Source organism: Leiobunum rupestre, chromosome 2, assembly GCF_980474605.1.
Source record: "Leiobunum rupestre chromosome 2, qqLeiRupe1.1.hap1, whole genome shotgun sequence".
NCBI classification, from domain to species: domain Eukaryota; kingdom Metazoa; phylum Arthropoda; class Arachnida; order Opiliones; family Sclerosomatidae; genus Leiobunum; species Leiobunum rupestre.
The window spans coordinates 35,061,700-35,074,221 of NC_143385.1; the positions used below are offsets into that span (position 1 = coordinate 35,061,700).

The 12,522-nt window shown below is 34.8% G+C and overlaps 1 protein-coding gene across 2 annotated transcripts in view; it reads left to right on the forward strand.

The window, feature by feature from the left end:
• The window catches only part of LOC149957433 (telomerase-binding protein EST1A-like), a 98,986-nt gene that overhangs the window by 38,645 nt on the left and 47,819 nt on the right, over nucleotides 1-12,522 (forward strand). For both annotated transcript variants that reach the window (XM_090165558.1, XM_090165559.1), the window contains one exon: nucleotides 10,114-10,267. In XM_090165558.1, coding sequence (XP_090021684.1) covers nucleotides 10,114-10,267 — 154 coding nt within the window. The remainder of the gene's footprint in view (nucleotides 1-10,113; nucleotides 10,268-12,522) is intronic.

Consider the following 12,522-nt stretch of genomic DNA (forward strand, 5'->3'; position numbering starts at 1 on the left):
TCGAACTCTGTAGAGTTGACGAGAGCTCACGGGTGAGTTGACGAGAGCTCACGGGTGAGTTGACGAGAGCTCACGGGTGAGTTGACGAGAGCTCACGGGTGAGTTCCAGTGAGCTAACGGGTGAGTTCCAGAGAGCTAACGGGTGAGTTCCAGAGAGCTAACGGGTGAGTTCCAGAAAGCTAACGGGTGAGTTCCAGAGAGCTAACGGGTGAGTTCCAGAAAGTTAATTGGAGAGTTCGCGGGAGTTCTAGAGAGTTCATTGGTGAGTTCTGTAGAGTTCGTGGGAGTTCTTGAGAGTTCGTGGGAGTTCTTGAGAGCTCTTAAGAGTTCGCCGGAGTTCTAGAGAGTTAATTTTAGAGTTCTTGAGAGCTCGCTGGAGTTGTTGAGAGTTAATTTTAGAGTTCTTGAGAGTTCGCTGGAGTTGTTGAGAGTTCTTGAGAGTTATCGGGAGTTCGCCGGAGTTCTCTAGAGTTCAGGGGAGTTCATAAGAGTTCCAATAGCTAATGTGCACCTGCGTTCTTGTGTGTCTTACCCCTCGGAATTCTGTGTGAATAAAATAATTTAGATCAAATCGGAATAAAGTTGAATTTCGTCCATGGTAATTGAATCAAAAATTGAGTGCAATTTCGATCAAAGTCGAAGCTGGATCGGTCCAATTTAGGATTTAATTTGGCAATCATATTTGATACAGACCTGGAAAACTAGAAATCGATTGTCGACAGAAAATTCAGAGAAATTTCCGTTTTTTTTAGGAAAATCGGGGAACACAACCAGCGTGCCCGCGTCGGGCGTTTATAAATAAGAAATTATTATAAATAAATATTTTAGGAAAAGCTCCCTAATGGTATAGTCGGAGTAAATAAATAACAAATCTTCCTCGTTGGAGTCGCGTTGATTTCGCTTTGAAGACGGGGAATTTGTGGGCACAGTTAGTAATTAATCTGGATGTCTCCGTTTGGAAGGCGAATAGTCACCGCTATTATGTGGCCCCGTTAACGACGTCCAATTTTATTATTAATACGCTTACTTTCGAAGCCGTTGGCGATAATCTGTAAATTTACAGGGAGGGTTTCGTAAAATATTTTAGCCAAAAGAATTAAACACTTGGGGCCCCACATTTCTCTGACAACCGAAGCGCCACTCGGCGGAGGGGAGTTATTTATTATTTGGATAATTTGTTAAAATTCCGTTTCTGGAATAGGCCTTGTAATTAAATGTGTGGCGTTGGGCAATTCATCTTTTGACACGTTGAGCCCGACTGACGCGGTTATGGTGGGGCTCTGTTCGAGGTGCTATCAGGGGTCCTATAATTCCTATAAAATCCTATATTTTCTAAAATGTCCTATAACATCCTATAATTTTGATATTTTGCTCATTTCAAATCCAGCCACTCACAAGGAAACTACCCGAGGTGTAACACACCGATTTTGATCCAACTCGGATGTTTGGTAGACCTTCATGTAACTTGAAAAACCCTGAAGGGAAATGTCTCCATAGGCAACCGTTTTGCCATGGCAACCAAAAATGTTTTAACGACACAAAATGGAAATTTTCCTACTGAATATAACATGGGAATCTGACCAATTTTAAAATTAAAAATTTTAATCAAATTCGATTTTTTTTCATTATTTTTATATTTATATTTTCTATTTTTAGCATTTTCAAAAAATTTATCAGATTCCCATGTTATTTTCAATGGCAAAATTTCTATTTTGTGTTGTCAAAAACATTTTTGGTTGCCTATGGAGACATTTCCCTTCAGGGTTTTTCAAGTTACATGAAGGTCTACCAAACCCCCGAGTTTGATCAAAATCGGCGTGTTACACCTCGGGTAGTCTCCTTGTCAGTTAAATTGCTAGATTTAGCAATAGGATAAATTCCTATACCAAGTCATTCTAGTCTATACTTTTGTTATTGTTAACATGGTTAGCTACTGGTATATTTTTGTGATAAAATTGTTAAATTGTTTCTATTTTTTAAGTGAAAATCCAAGATTTATTTCTCTAAATATAGATTTTGTTTTTAAATGTATTTAGTTAGTAAATTAAATAACATATATAGTGGTATAAAATCATATAATTTTGTAAATAGTCCTATAAGTCCTATATTTTTCCTATAAAAAAATTGAAGATTTGTGTCAAAAATAGTCTTCAAAATTTAAAATTATTTTTTTATTCAATGGCGTTGGAAGTTATCAGTTTTAGGGAACCTATTAGGGCTGCACAAGTACTCGAACATCATCGAGTACTCGGTCTTTTTTGAGGTCGAGAATGACCCTACTCTATAGATGTTATTAATTTCGACGTGACGTCTCGAAATTCTGAATTGGTCCGATCCGTCTTATTGAAGTTATTGTGTGTGTTCAACTTGGACTAATGCTCCTTCCGTGTCGTTAGCACCGAAACATGAGCCAGTCGTCGGGGAAACTATTAAGCCCTGGAAGTTCCAAATGTGCCGAGATCGGTCGTTGGAATTCGATCCGTCTTTCTCGGCGGCATTATGGCCACTCCTCCGGATTAATAAATTACCGCGAATCGCAGCGCCATCTAGTACGCGATATCCTCTGGCTCGCCGCTTCTGTTATATACGAGAAATCGGAAGAAAATTAATCAAAATTTCTAAAATAAGCGGCGGGTGCTGCGAATACGGTGATGAGGAAAGTCAACATACCAATTTCTTACGATTTAAAGCAATAAGGTGATAAGTGCCCTATTTTGGACTTTACTGAGATATGGGGTGGTGGGTATTAAATCATGGTTGGCAATTTTTTGATTTAAGAAAATCAAATAATTTGATTTTTTTATTTAAATCGGATTTGTATTGATTTTTTTTAATTATTTGATTTTAATTAAAATTTCAAGGATTTATATAATTTAGTATCATAATTTTACCTAAAACAAATGTTTTAATTTTTATAGACTAATATGTATAATGAATTTATTAAATTTAAGCTAATAATCATATAAAAGTTTTTATTTTTTAAAACCTAATTTGTTACTTTACAAAAAAAATCGGCACAATCCCCAGCCACTGGTAGATTCCAATGCAACATTAGGGGGAAGTACAAGAAAGATTATATTTAAACCTAAATTATAGCAATTGGCGAAGTTTTTTCTTTTTCAAAAATGCTATATAAAATTGATTTAAATCGTGATTAAAATCAAGTTGATTTAAATCAGCCAATCCTGTATTAAATATATTTTCAAAGCACCAATCGGCATTTTAGAACGTTGTACCTCTATTGCCGTTTCTAACGATTTGTTTTGTAAATAATCGTTTTCTTTTAAAGATTACCTAGATTTTCTTAACGCCAGATCAGGGAAGTAGGTGGTTTTCAGAAAAGGTAAAGGAAATATCACGGTACGAGATGGTTTACAAAATAATTCAAGGCAATATAAGGAAATTAGATGGTTTACAAATCAATTTATGGAAATATCAGGGAAGTAATGTGGTTTACAAAGAAAATTCAAGGAAAATATCAGGGTTTGAGATGGTTTACAGAACAATTCAAGGCAATATCAGGAGATTAGATTGTTTACAAATCAATTTATGGAAATATCAGGGAAATAATGTTGTTACAAAACAATTCAAGGAAAATATCAGGGTTTGAGATGGTTTACAAAACAATTCAAGGCAAAATCAGGGTACGAGATGGTTTACAATAAAATTCAAGGCAATATCAGGAGATTAGATTGTTTACAAATCAATTTACGGAAATATCAGGGAAATAATGTTCTTTACAAAATTCAAAGAAATATCAGTGGATTTAGGATGTTGACAATACAATTTAATGAAATACCTGGAATTAAGGATGTTTAGAAAATAATTAAATTAAATATCAGGGAATTAAGTTGGTTTACAAAATAATTTACGGAAATATCAGGGAATCAATTTGTTCACACACCATTTATTCATAGTTTGCACCGAAGGGAGGGGCCTATGGTCTCCAAGGAAACTGGGAGGGCGATCAAAAATTCAAACCATTTCGCGCGTAGCTACTAAATAGGTAGCCATTTTGTTGGTAATCTCGTCAAAGCTACAAAACGTATTAGATTTATGCTTTAAAATTTTAAATGGGCCCTAAACAAAGCCAGATAAGATTCTAAGGCCGGGTTATTTAAATAAAATATCAAATTACGACAGAAATATCTACGAAAAGAAGTTAACAAAGCTTATCAAAGTTAGGCCTTTGCGGTCATCCTTTTTACAATTACCTTCACTATCGAATAAAATAAACAATTTTCGCTCTCCATTGGTAATTGAACTACTCGAACCATTTTTAACCAGGCAGATAACCATTTTTAACGTGAAAATAATTAAAATCCGCAAATAGACGATTGAAACTGTTAACCCTCCCGTTTTACTAAGAAATCTACACCTTCAAAATGGCGGCAAAGAACCGTTCATTCTTGCTCAAATTAAATATTTATTCTTGGTTCTTATATCTATACTTGGAACTGCGTCATTGATGACGTAGGGATGCAAACTATGTCGAAATAACCACACGAAGGAGTTTTCCCTCCTCCTGGATGCATATATTTACCCAACCTACGGACATAGTTCCCAGTGAAATCGTACCTAGTATCGATCGATTTGAATTCGCCGTAAAAAAATTATTTTCGGTTTGGACACTTCTTAAAAATTTAGTAATATCTTGCCGTTAAATGTTATTCGTCATTCAACACGTACAAAAATCTCGTATTTCCCGAGAAAATATCAAAATATGTCGTATTTTAAGAGGTAAAAATTGCTGGCAAGTAACAATTTTATATTTATCATATCTTTTTAAATAATAAATTGCGGTTAAAACTTTTTGGATAACTGTAATCCTTGACAAATAATACACCTTAAAAAATAAAGAAAAACCAAAAGTACCTATTGTTAAAAATAGCCTTAGACTCTTCCGAACTTGCGGAACTACGCGAAGACCCGGTATCGGGCCTGGTTAGCGGAAAATGAATACGATTTGTGAAATGTTTCTTTGCTATCTGTATAGTAGCCCATCGTCATTTTAATCCTTTAATAAAATCTTTGTTTCGGTCACTGTCATTTTAATCCTTAGACCCCACGTCTACTCCAGCAGCATATTTCGCGTATAGTGTGGTCCTGCTGGCGCCATTACCACTCCCAACAAATAAAGAAAGGCCGATTTCCGAAAATGCAAAAACGGCGCGACGGCGAGCTCTCTTCGCCGAACCGTTCGGTTCGTACATCTTTAAAATTAGTATAACTTAAAATTAATTATTTGCGGCTAATAATTTTTGCACCATTAGGTTCCTCTTGATAAGTACGTTGGTAAGGTGCAACTAAAAAGTGGAAAACATGTGGCGGGGCTATGATTCAAAATAGCCAAGGAATTAATTTGTTTAAATACATAGGAATTAATTTGTTTATAAAACAGTTTATAAAAATATCGGGGAAATAATTTGAGTACTTGGAACTAAGTTTTCCATTATTTCGTATTATTTCTGAAATAATCAATTTTTGAAACTTACGAAGTTTTTGCTTTGAGCATGGCTTGTGATATTGGTGTGATAGAATGAAGAGTATAAAAGAGGGGCGTGACCGAAGATAATCTTCGAAGGCAACAGGGCCCGAGGGCCCTGGGCCCCTGGCGGCTCCGTGAAACAACGGAGGCGCATTCCAGTGTCGCCAACTCTTTCTCGAGGCTGCTTGGAAGGAAATGATCTCGTAATTGGCCTCTAGGACGAGTGACCCTGGTGTCACGAATTGGAATTGCCGGGGAAAATAATCTATTATCGGAGAGAGAAAGAGGCAAGGTCGGTCTTCAACCTTTCCAAGGACGCCACGCTATTCTGCCCGCAGTCGGTGCTTGTAAACAAGAGGTTGGCGTACAATGGCCTCTTGCTAGCGTTCCTGCCTAGCTACTCCCACCATCAACTATTTTCGTCGGAAATTGTTTTAGAGGTTTCTTCGAAATTTAAATATCGATTTTCATTCGACATGACGAAGACGTGGTGTATTTTTGATAATCGAAACGTTTATAACTTTATATAACATATATCCAGGGCTCGTACATAAATTGGAAACGTGGAAATGTCAGGGAATATGCAGTGTTTAAAAAATACCATTTTTTTTCGAATATTGTGACCATGACCAGACTTTATTTTCACCTATTTTCCTATATTTTTAATGCCTTCCTATAAATTCCTTTATTTTCACCTATTTTCCTATATTTTAATACCTTCCTATAAATTCCTTTATTATCACCTATTTTCCTATATTTTAATACCTTCCTATAAATTCCTTTATTTTAACCTATTTTCCTATATTTTTAAAGCCTTCCTATAAATTCCTTTATTTTCACCTTTTTTCCTATATTTTTAATGCCTTCTGAAAATGAAAGAACTTATTTTGTGCGTGTCATAGAACATCTAGTTACACTGCCACTTTCGAAGAAAATCTTGAAATGTGCGTGCTTTGTAAATCCGCTAAGTTATCCAATAATGCAAGCAAGCATTGTACCAAAAATTACCAATATTATAGGTGGTTCGTGTGAAAGTATACCGATATGCAATAATTACCTTATTATTTTTCCCATATTTTCCTATTTAGTTTCTTATAATTCGCCTATTTTATTTCCTATATTTTCCTATAATTCGCTTTTAAAATTCCTATTTTTCCTGTAAAATTTTCAAAGCCTTTCCCTGGTAAATATGGAAAATATTAATATGTGAAACCAAGAAAATAATTAAAAAAAGGACGATCCTTCAACTTAATTTTCATAAATACACCTTAAAATCACGAGTAAAATTAATAATTTTATAACTATTTTAGATTAGTTAAAGATCATAAAAATTTTACGGAAATCAGTATCATGGTAAAAAGTCGAATGTTTTTTTTAACAAATCGTTGATTTGAATAACCTATTAAAGTAGTGGCTTTTGCAATGAAAATTCAAATCAAAACCATTAACAATACTTATTAAATTCAATTCAGCCAAATTTTAATTTTGATTTTACATTAACTATACATACCATTGAGCAATAAAATGTGCAATGATAAATATGTCAGGGCCCCCAGAGGTTTAATAATTCCTATGAAATCCTACATTTTCAAAAATGTCCTATAACATCCTATATTTTTAGCAAAATCCCCAAAAAGTCCTATGATTTTAATATTTTGCCCCTTTCAAATCCCGCCACTCAGTTAAATTGCTAGATTTAGCAAAAGGATAAATTCCTATACAAAGTCATTCTAGTCTATACTTTTGTTATTGTTAACGTGGTTACCTACTAGTATATGTTTGTGATAAAATGGTTAAATAATTTCTATTTTTTAAGTTAAAATCAAAGATTTATTTAATTAAATATAGATTTTGTTTTTAAATGCATAGTTAGTAAATGAAAAAGCAAATCCTATAATTTTGACAAAATAGTCCTATAAAGTCCTATATTTTTAGAAATAAATTCCTGTTTTTCCTATAAAAATATTGAAGATTTGAGATGTATAAAATGTTTACAAATTAGTTGAAATAAAGAAAACTCAAAAGCCATGATCGAAATCCACAAAATCCCTCAAAATAAATATTTAAAATCGAAAACAAACATTAATAATCTTTCCAGAAAAATATGAAACTAAAATCGGTTGAATTTACAATAATTTCAATTTGTTTACTTGATTTAATAGTTGTTTACTTGATTTAATAGTTGTTTACTTGAATCTAAAGAATGCAGGGTTCCTATAATTCCTATAAATTCCTATAATTTCAATATGCTATTATAATTTCCTATTTTCTCAAAATTGTTCTTATAAATTCCTATTTTTTTCGAAATTGTCTAGTTTCTCTATAGCTATATCCAGAAATTCCTATAATTTTAAAAATAATGTATTAGAAAACAGCCTTAACGTTTGGGAAAAATTTGCCTTCTAAATAGAGCGTAGCTCTGACTTAAGTCTGGTGTTCCCGAAAACATCAACGGTTGGGCTCCCAGAGTTCCTATGAATTCCTATAATTTCAATATACTCCTATGAATTCCTATAATTTCAATATACTCCTATGAAATCCTATTTTTAGCTAAAATATTCATATAAATTCCTATTTTTTGGCTAAAAATGTTCCTATAAATTCCTATATTTTCTATGAAATTTCCTATAGTTCCTATAATATTTAACAAAAAATCGCTGGGAGCCCTGAGAGTGAAATATCTTTGGCGAGTACATAAAATCTGGATGTTCGTGTCTTTACTGATAGTTCGGTACATTGACACCTTTTAAAGTTATCCGCGAGTTTATGGCGAAGTTGATCCATAAATCTTTGAATCCATTTGATTTGATTTCACTTTGGCTCTCGGGGCCACCCACAAGTGCTCTCGCTTATTTCCGATATCCGAGATAACTGCGTGTAATACTCATTCAATTTGGTTGATGGTATGTGTCTTGACAAACTAATCCCTGGTGGCCATGACGGCTTCACTGGAGCGCTCCTGATTTATTATGACTGCATTTAAAGATTCCCCATCAATTGCTACTTCCGATGTACTCAATTTTTCCATATTCATCCGAGTGAAGATAAATTTGTATATCCTTTCATTTCCTGGATCTCGAAAATCGCCGAATTCACTCTGTCTTATAAAAACCTTTGCCCCAAGTTCTTTGCGATGCGTGTAAAATTATTGCTGTCATTTTGATAGCTATAGAAGGTGAACGATATAGAAAATGAATATTCGGTGTTTATAATTTACCGTAATATTAGAAATATTTATTTCATAAATGAATGATTTTTATATAAAACTAGCTGGAGTACCCGGTATTCATATAATTGTAGTATATCTTCTTATGCAAATTTGGCGGTGATTATTTTACTATTTGGATTTTTTTTATATACTTAAATAACAATTCAACATTTATTGTTCAAAAGAACCATGGACCGGGTTCGTACACGACCTGGAAAACCTGGAAAAGTCAGGGAATTTTAAAATGTTTCCAAAAGGTCAGGGAAAAGTCAGGGAATTTGAAAATGATTCCCAATGGTCAGGGAATAGTCAGGGAAATTTATAATGGTCCAAAATAGTAAGGGAATTTTAAAATGACCCCAAAAACAAATCCGGCCAATAAATTTTTTAAAAATGTATTAAAAATACATAATTAACAATTTTTCAAGATTTTACCTCAAAACATAAATTTATTCTATAAAAATGGTCAGGGAAATTTGGCAATTTAGTCAGGGAAAACCTGGAAATGTCAGGGAATTTAATACCGGAAATTTTGTACGAACCCTGATGGAGTAACAAAGAAAAAGCAACATGAAAATAGAACGTTGCCATAACTGTCTCCACGCATAGCACCGTACCCAATATAACTAACTGGTTAATGACCATATTATCCAATTATACGTTGAATTCATAATAATTTGCCTTTTATTATACGCCCTAGTGTTTATAGAAGAAGGCTTTTCAAAAGAATGCAATAATTTAAGCTTTTTTTCGTGTGTATGCCTAAAGAATTGAGAAACTCGGTCTTTTAGCTAAGATCCAAAGTGTAGTATCTTGTATACAGGGTGCTTCAAAGGGTTATGCAAAAAATTTAAGGGGTTGTAGGGGTGAGTTGAGAAGTATGCCTGTTTTTTACCCATTTTCCTAGGATGGGTTAAAAGAATGCCAGAGATCTTGAAAGTGTGGCCTACTAGCCCCTGGAAGTAGGCTGCAACAAGTATAAAACCAAGCAGCAGGGAATTGCGAACATTCAGGTTTAGGTTCGTGTGATAGGTAAAAAAGGACTTTGTAAACAAATCGAGGTAACCAGCGTAAAAAAGTAAACTTAAACAGTGTTTAAAGCCCTGGTGCTGGTCGCAGCCTACTTCCATAGGCTAGTAGGCCACACTTTGAAGCTCTCTGGCGCTCTTTTAACTCATCGTAGGAAAATGGGGAAAAAACAGGCATACTTCTCAACTCACCCCCTACAATTATTTAAAATTTTTGCTTAACCTTTTCAAACACCCTGTATAGCGGGTATACCTAATTATTAAATTAATTCAATTAATGAAAGTGGTTTTGGCGACCGTAACCGTCGAAAACCACATTCAGGGTACCATGAGATAGTGAAATGTGGTGGACCTAAGTTCTGACGTTGCGATATTTTTGTCTTTGTCAGCAAGTACTCAGAGACCATCGGACGAAGAGACCAATGGAGATCCAGGTGACGCCCAAGTACCTTATTCCGGACACCAACTGTTTCATCGACCACCTCGACCAACTAGATCTCTTGCTCAAGTCGAACACCTGCAATGTCGTGGTGCCGCTCATCGGTAAGTGCACTTTCCACAACTTCATAAAGGTTTTTCTGTCGTTTAGGCTTTCTAAAGTGCAACTAACAGAGATAAATTAAAGTTATCAAATAACCTATGATTCTTTGAAATCGTTACCAAATGCCAGTTTCAAAATGTGGCAACAATTGGCTAAGAATAAATTTTCGCATTAAAATAAATTAATATTATCTACAAAAGAAGTAAAGCTTCAAATACCTTTACTAGGCTATAAAATGTTTGTATGATTATAGGCCTTTCTATACAATCTTTTACGAAGTCGGCCATTTCATTACAGCCCTAATTCAAAATAGTAAGGCGTGCTCCTCAGCTCGAGACGTCGCGTGCACTTGACTGCGTGTAGCGGCCTTGCATGCACTGTTTGAAATCAAACCTGTAATAAAATGGCAGCTCTCACAAATAAGGATATAAAAGAGTGTATAAAATATGTTACCGAACTGGTTTTAATGGAGCTCATTCGTCATGAAATAAGTAAAAGTTGCATTCATTTTATGCTTACAGGGTGACCAGTCTTCCTATATTTTTAATGCCTTCTTATAAATTACTTTATTTTCACCTTTGTACTAAAATATAAGCGTAAATTAAATTATTTAACTTCTGATTAAGGTAAAGGCGCCCAATTTTGGTCCTAAAAGGTGTCAATGTATTTGCCTAAAAATATTGTGTCAACCCTGAGAAACCTGCCCGAATGCGGTTACCACTTGAAACAGTGTTGCCGTAGTACCTGGGAAACTTACAATTTCTGGAAAAGTCAGGGAATTAAAAAGTGTCTAAAAATCCGGGAATTTTCAGGGAATTTTTTTTTATAAAAGATTGGGAAATTTCAGGGAATATTTTAATAAAAGATTGGGAAATGTCTAGGTTGAAAATAGCTCCTACAAATTGCCAAATCGTGACATAAAATACGATGGAAATTGCACGGAAATAAGGAAAAAATTAGAAAATGGTTGTAAATGGAAAATCTTTGCTTAAATATAGGTTAAAATTTTCAAAAGGTTTTCATCCAATAAGTGGGGGAAATGACTAGGGAAAACCTGGTAATTCAGAGAATTTGAATCTAAAAAACTGCAAACATGTGAAAACTGCAATACCGTGAAATTATTTCAACAGCGTGGTCATAACTGTGCTCGGGAATTGGGAATCTCTTGATTGAAACGAATTCTTTATTTGACGCGTGGCAATAGAAATTTTCTCTTGGACCGACGTAGAATTTATCCCGATAAATAGAAGAGCAACAAAGAGATGGCCATCCATTTCAACGCTGTCACTTCGCTGCGCTCATCCATTTACTCACCCCCAACATCGCTTCTTGCCCGCCATTGCCCACTCGTACGTTATGTTATATTCAATAACTACTCGATGGGTATTTTACGTCCAACCTGTTACCGCTCGCGAAGGCTAAGAAATCCCTCCTGTTTCGTTGCTCTTACAAGGAGACTACCCGAGGTGGTTATCACCGATTTTGTTGAAACTCGTGGGTTCGGTAGACCTTATGGTAGTATGAAAATCGCCAAAGGGAAAAGTTGCAATGGGCTTTAGTTTTCCCATGGCAACCGAAAATGTTTTTGATCTCTCAAAACAAAAAATCCCCATTTAAAAAAGCGTGGGATTTTCTCAGTTTCACACTTAAAAAAAAATTTTATTTTCAAAACATACCCAAAAAGATTAATTTGACCTATTTTGGGTAAAATTGATCAATGATTTTGGCTAAAATTGATAAATTTTGGTTAAATTTTTACAAAATTTGGGTAACCTAGAAAATCCCATGCTTTTTTAAATGGAGAGGTCAAAAACATTTTGGGTTGCCATAGGAAAACTAAAGCCCATTGCAACTTTTCCCTTTGCGAATTTTCATACTACCATAAGGTCTACCTAACCCCCGAGTTTCAACAAAATCGGTGATAACCACCTCCGGTAGTTTCCTTGTTAGTGGCAGGTGGTGTTTCGTATCTGGTATTATAAATGTTTGTTTTCGTCGTTGCCTTCCGGAAAAGGTAAGGTCATTGGTTTCTTTCGATTGGTAATTGAACCGACACCTATTGTCCCTCGATGGCCATTTAACTAAACCCTTTCTTGACTTCAATCTGGTCTGAAGCCTGTTTTCGTCGTGATAGTGTTTCGAAATTCTTCTTCATATTTTAATCGGTGTACAAGCCTGTTCCTTTAAGTGCACTGAAGTGATTATGTCACTGATTGCGGATTTAGCTTTTTCCGGAAAAAAGACCAGAATTCGAACC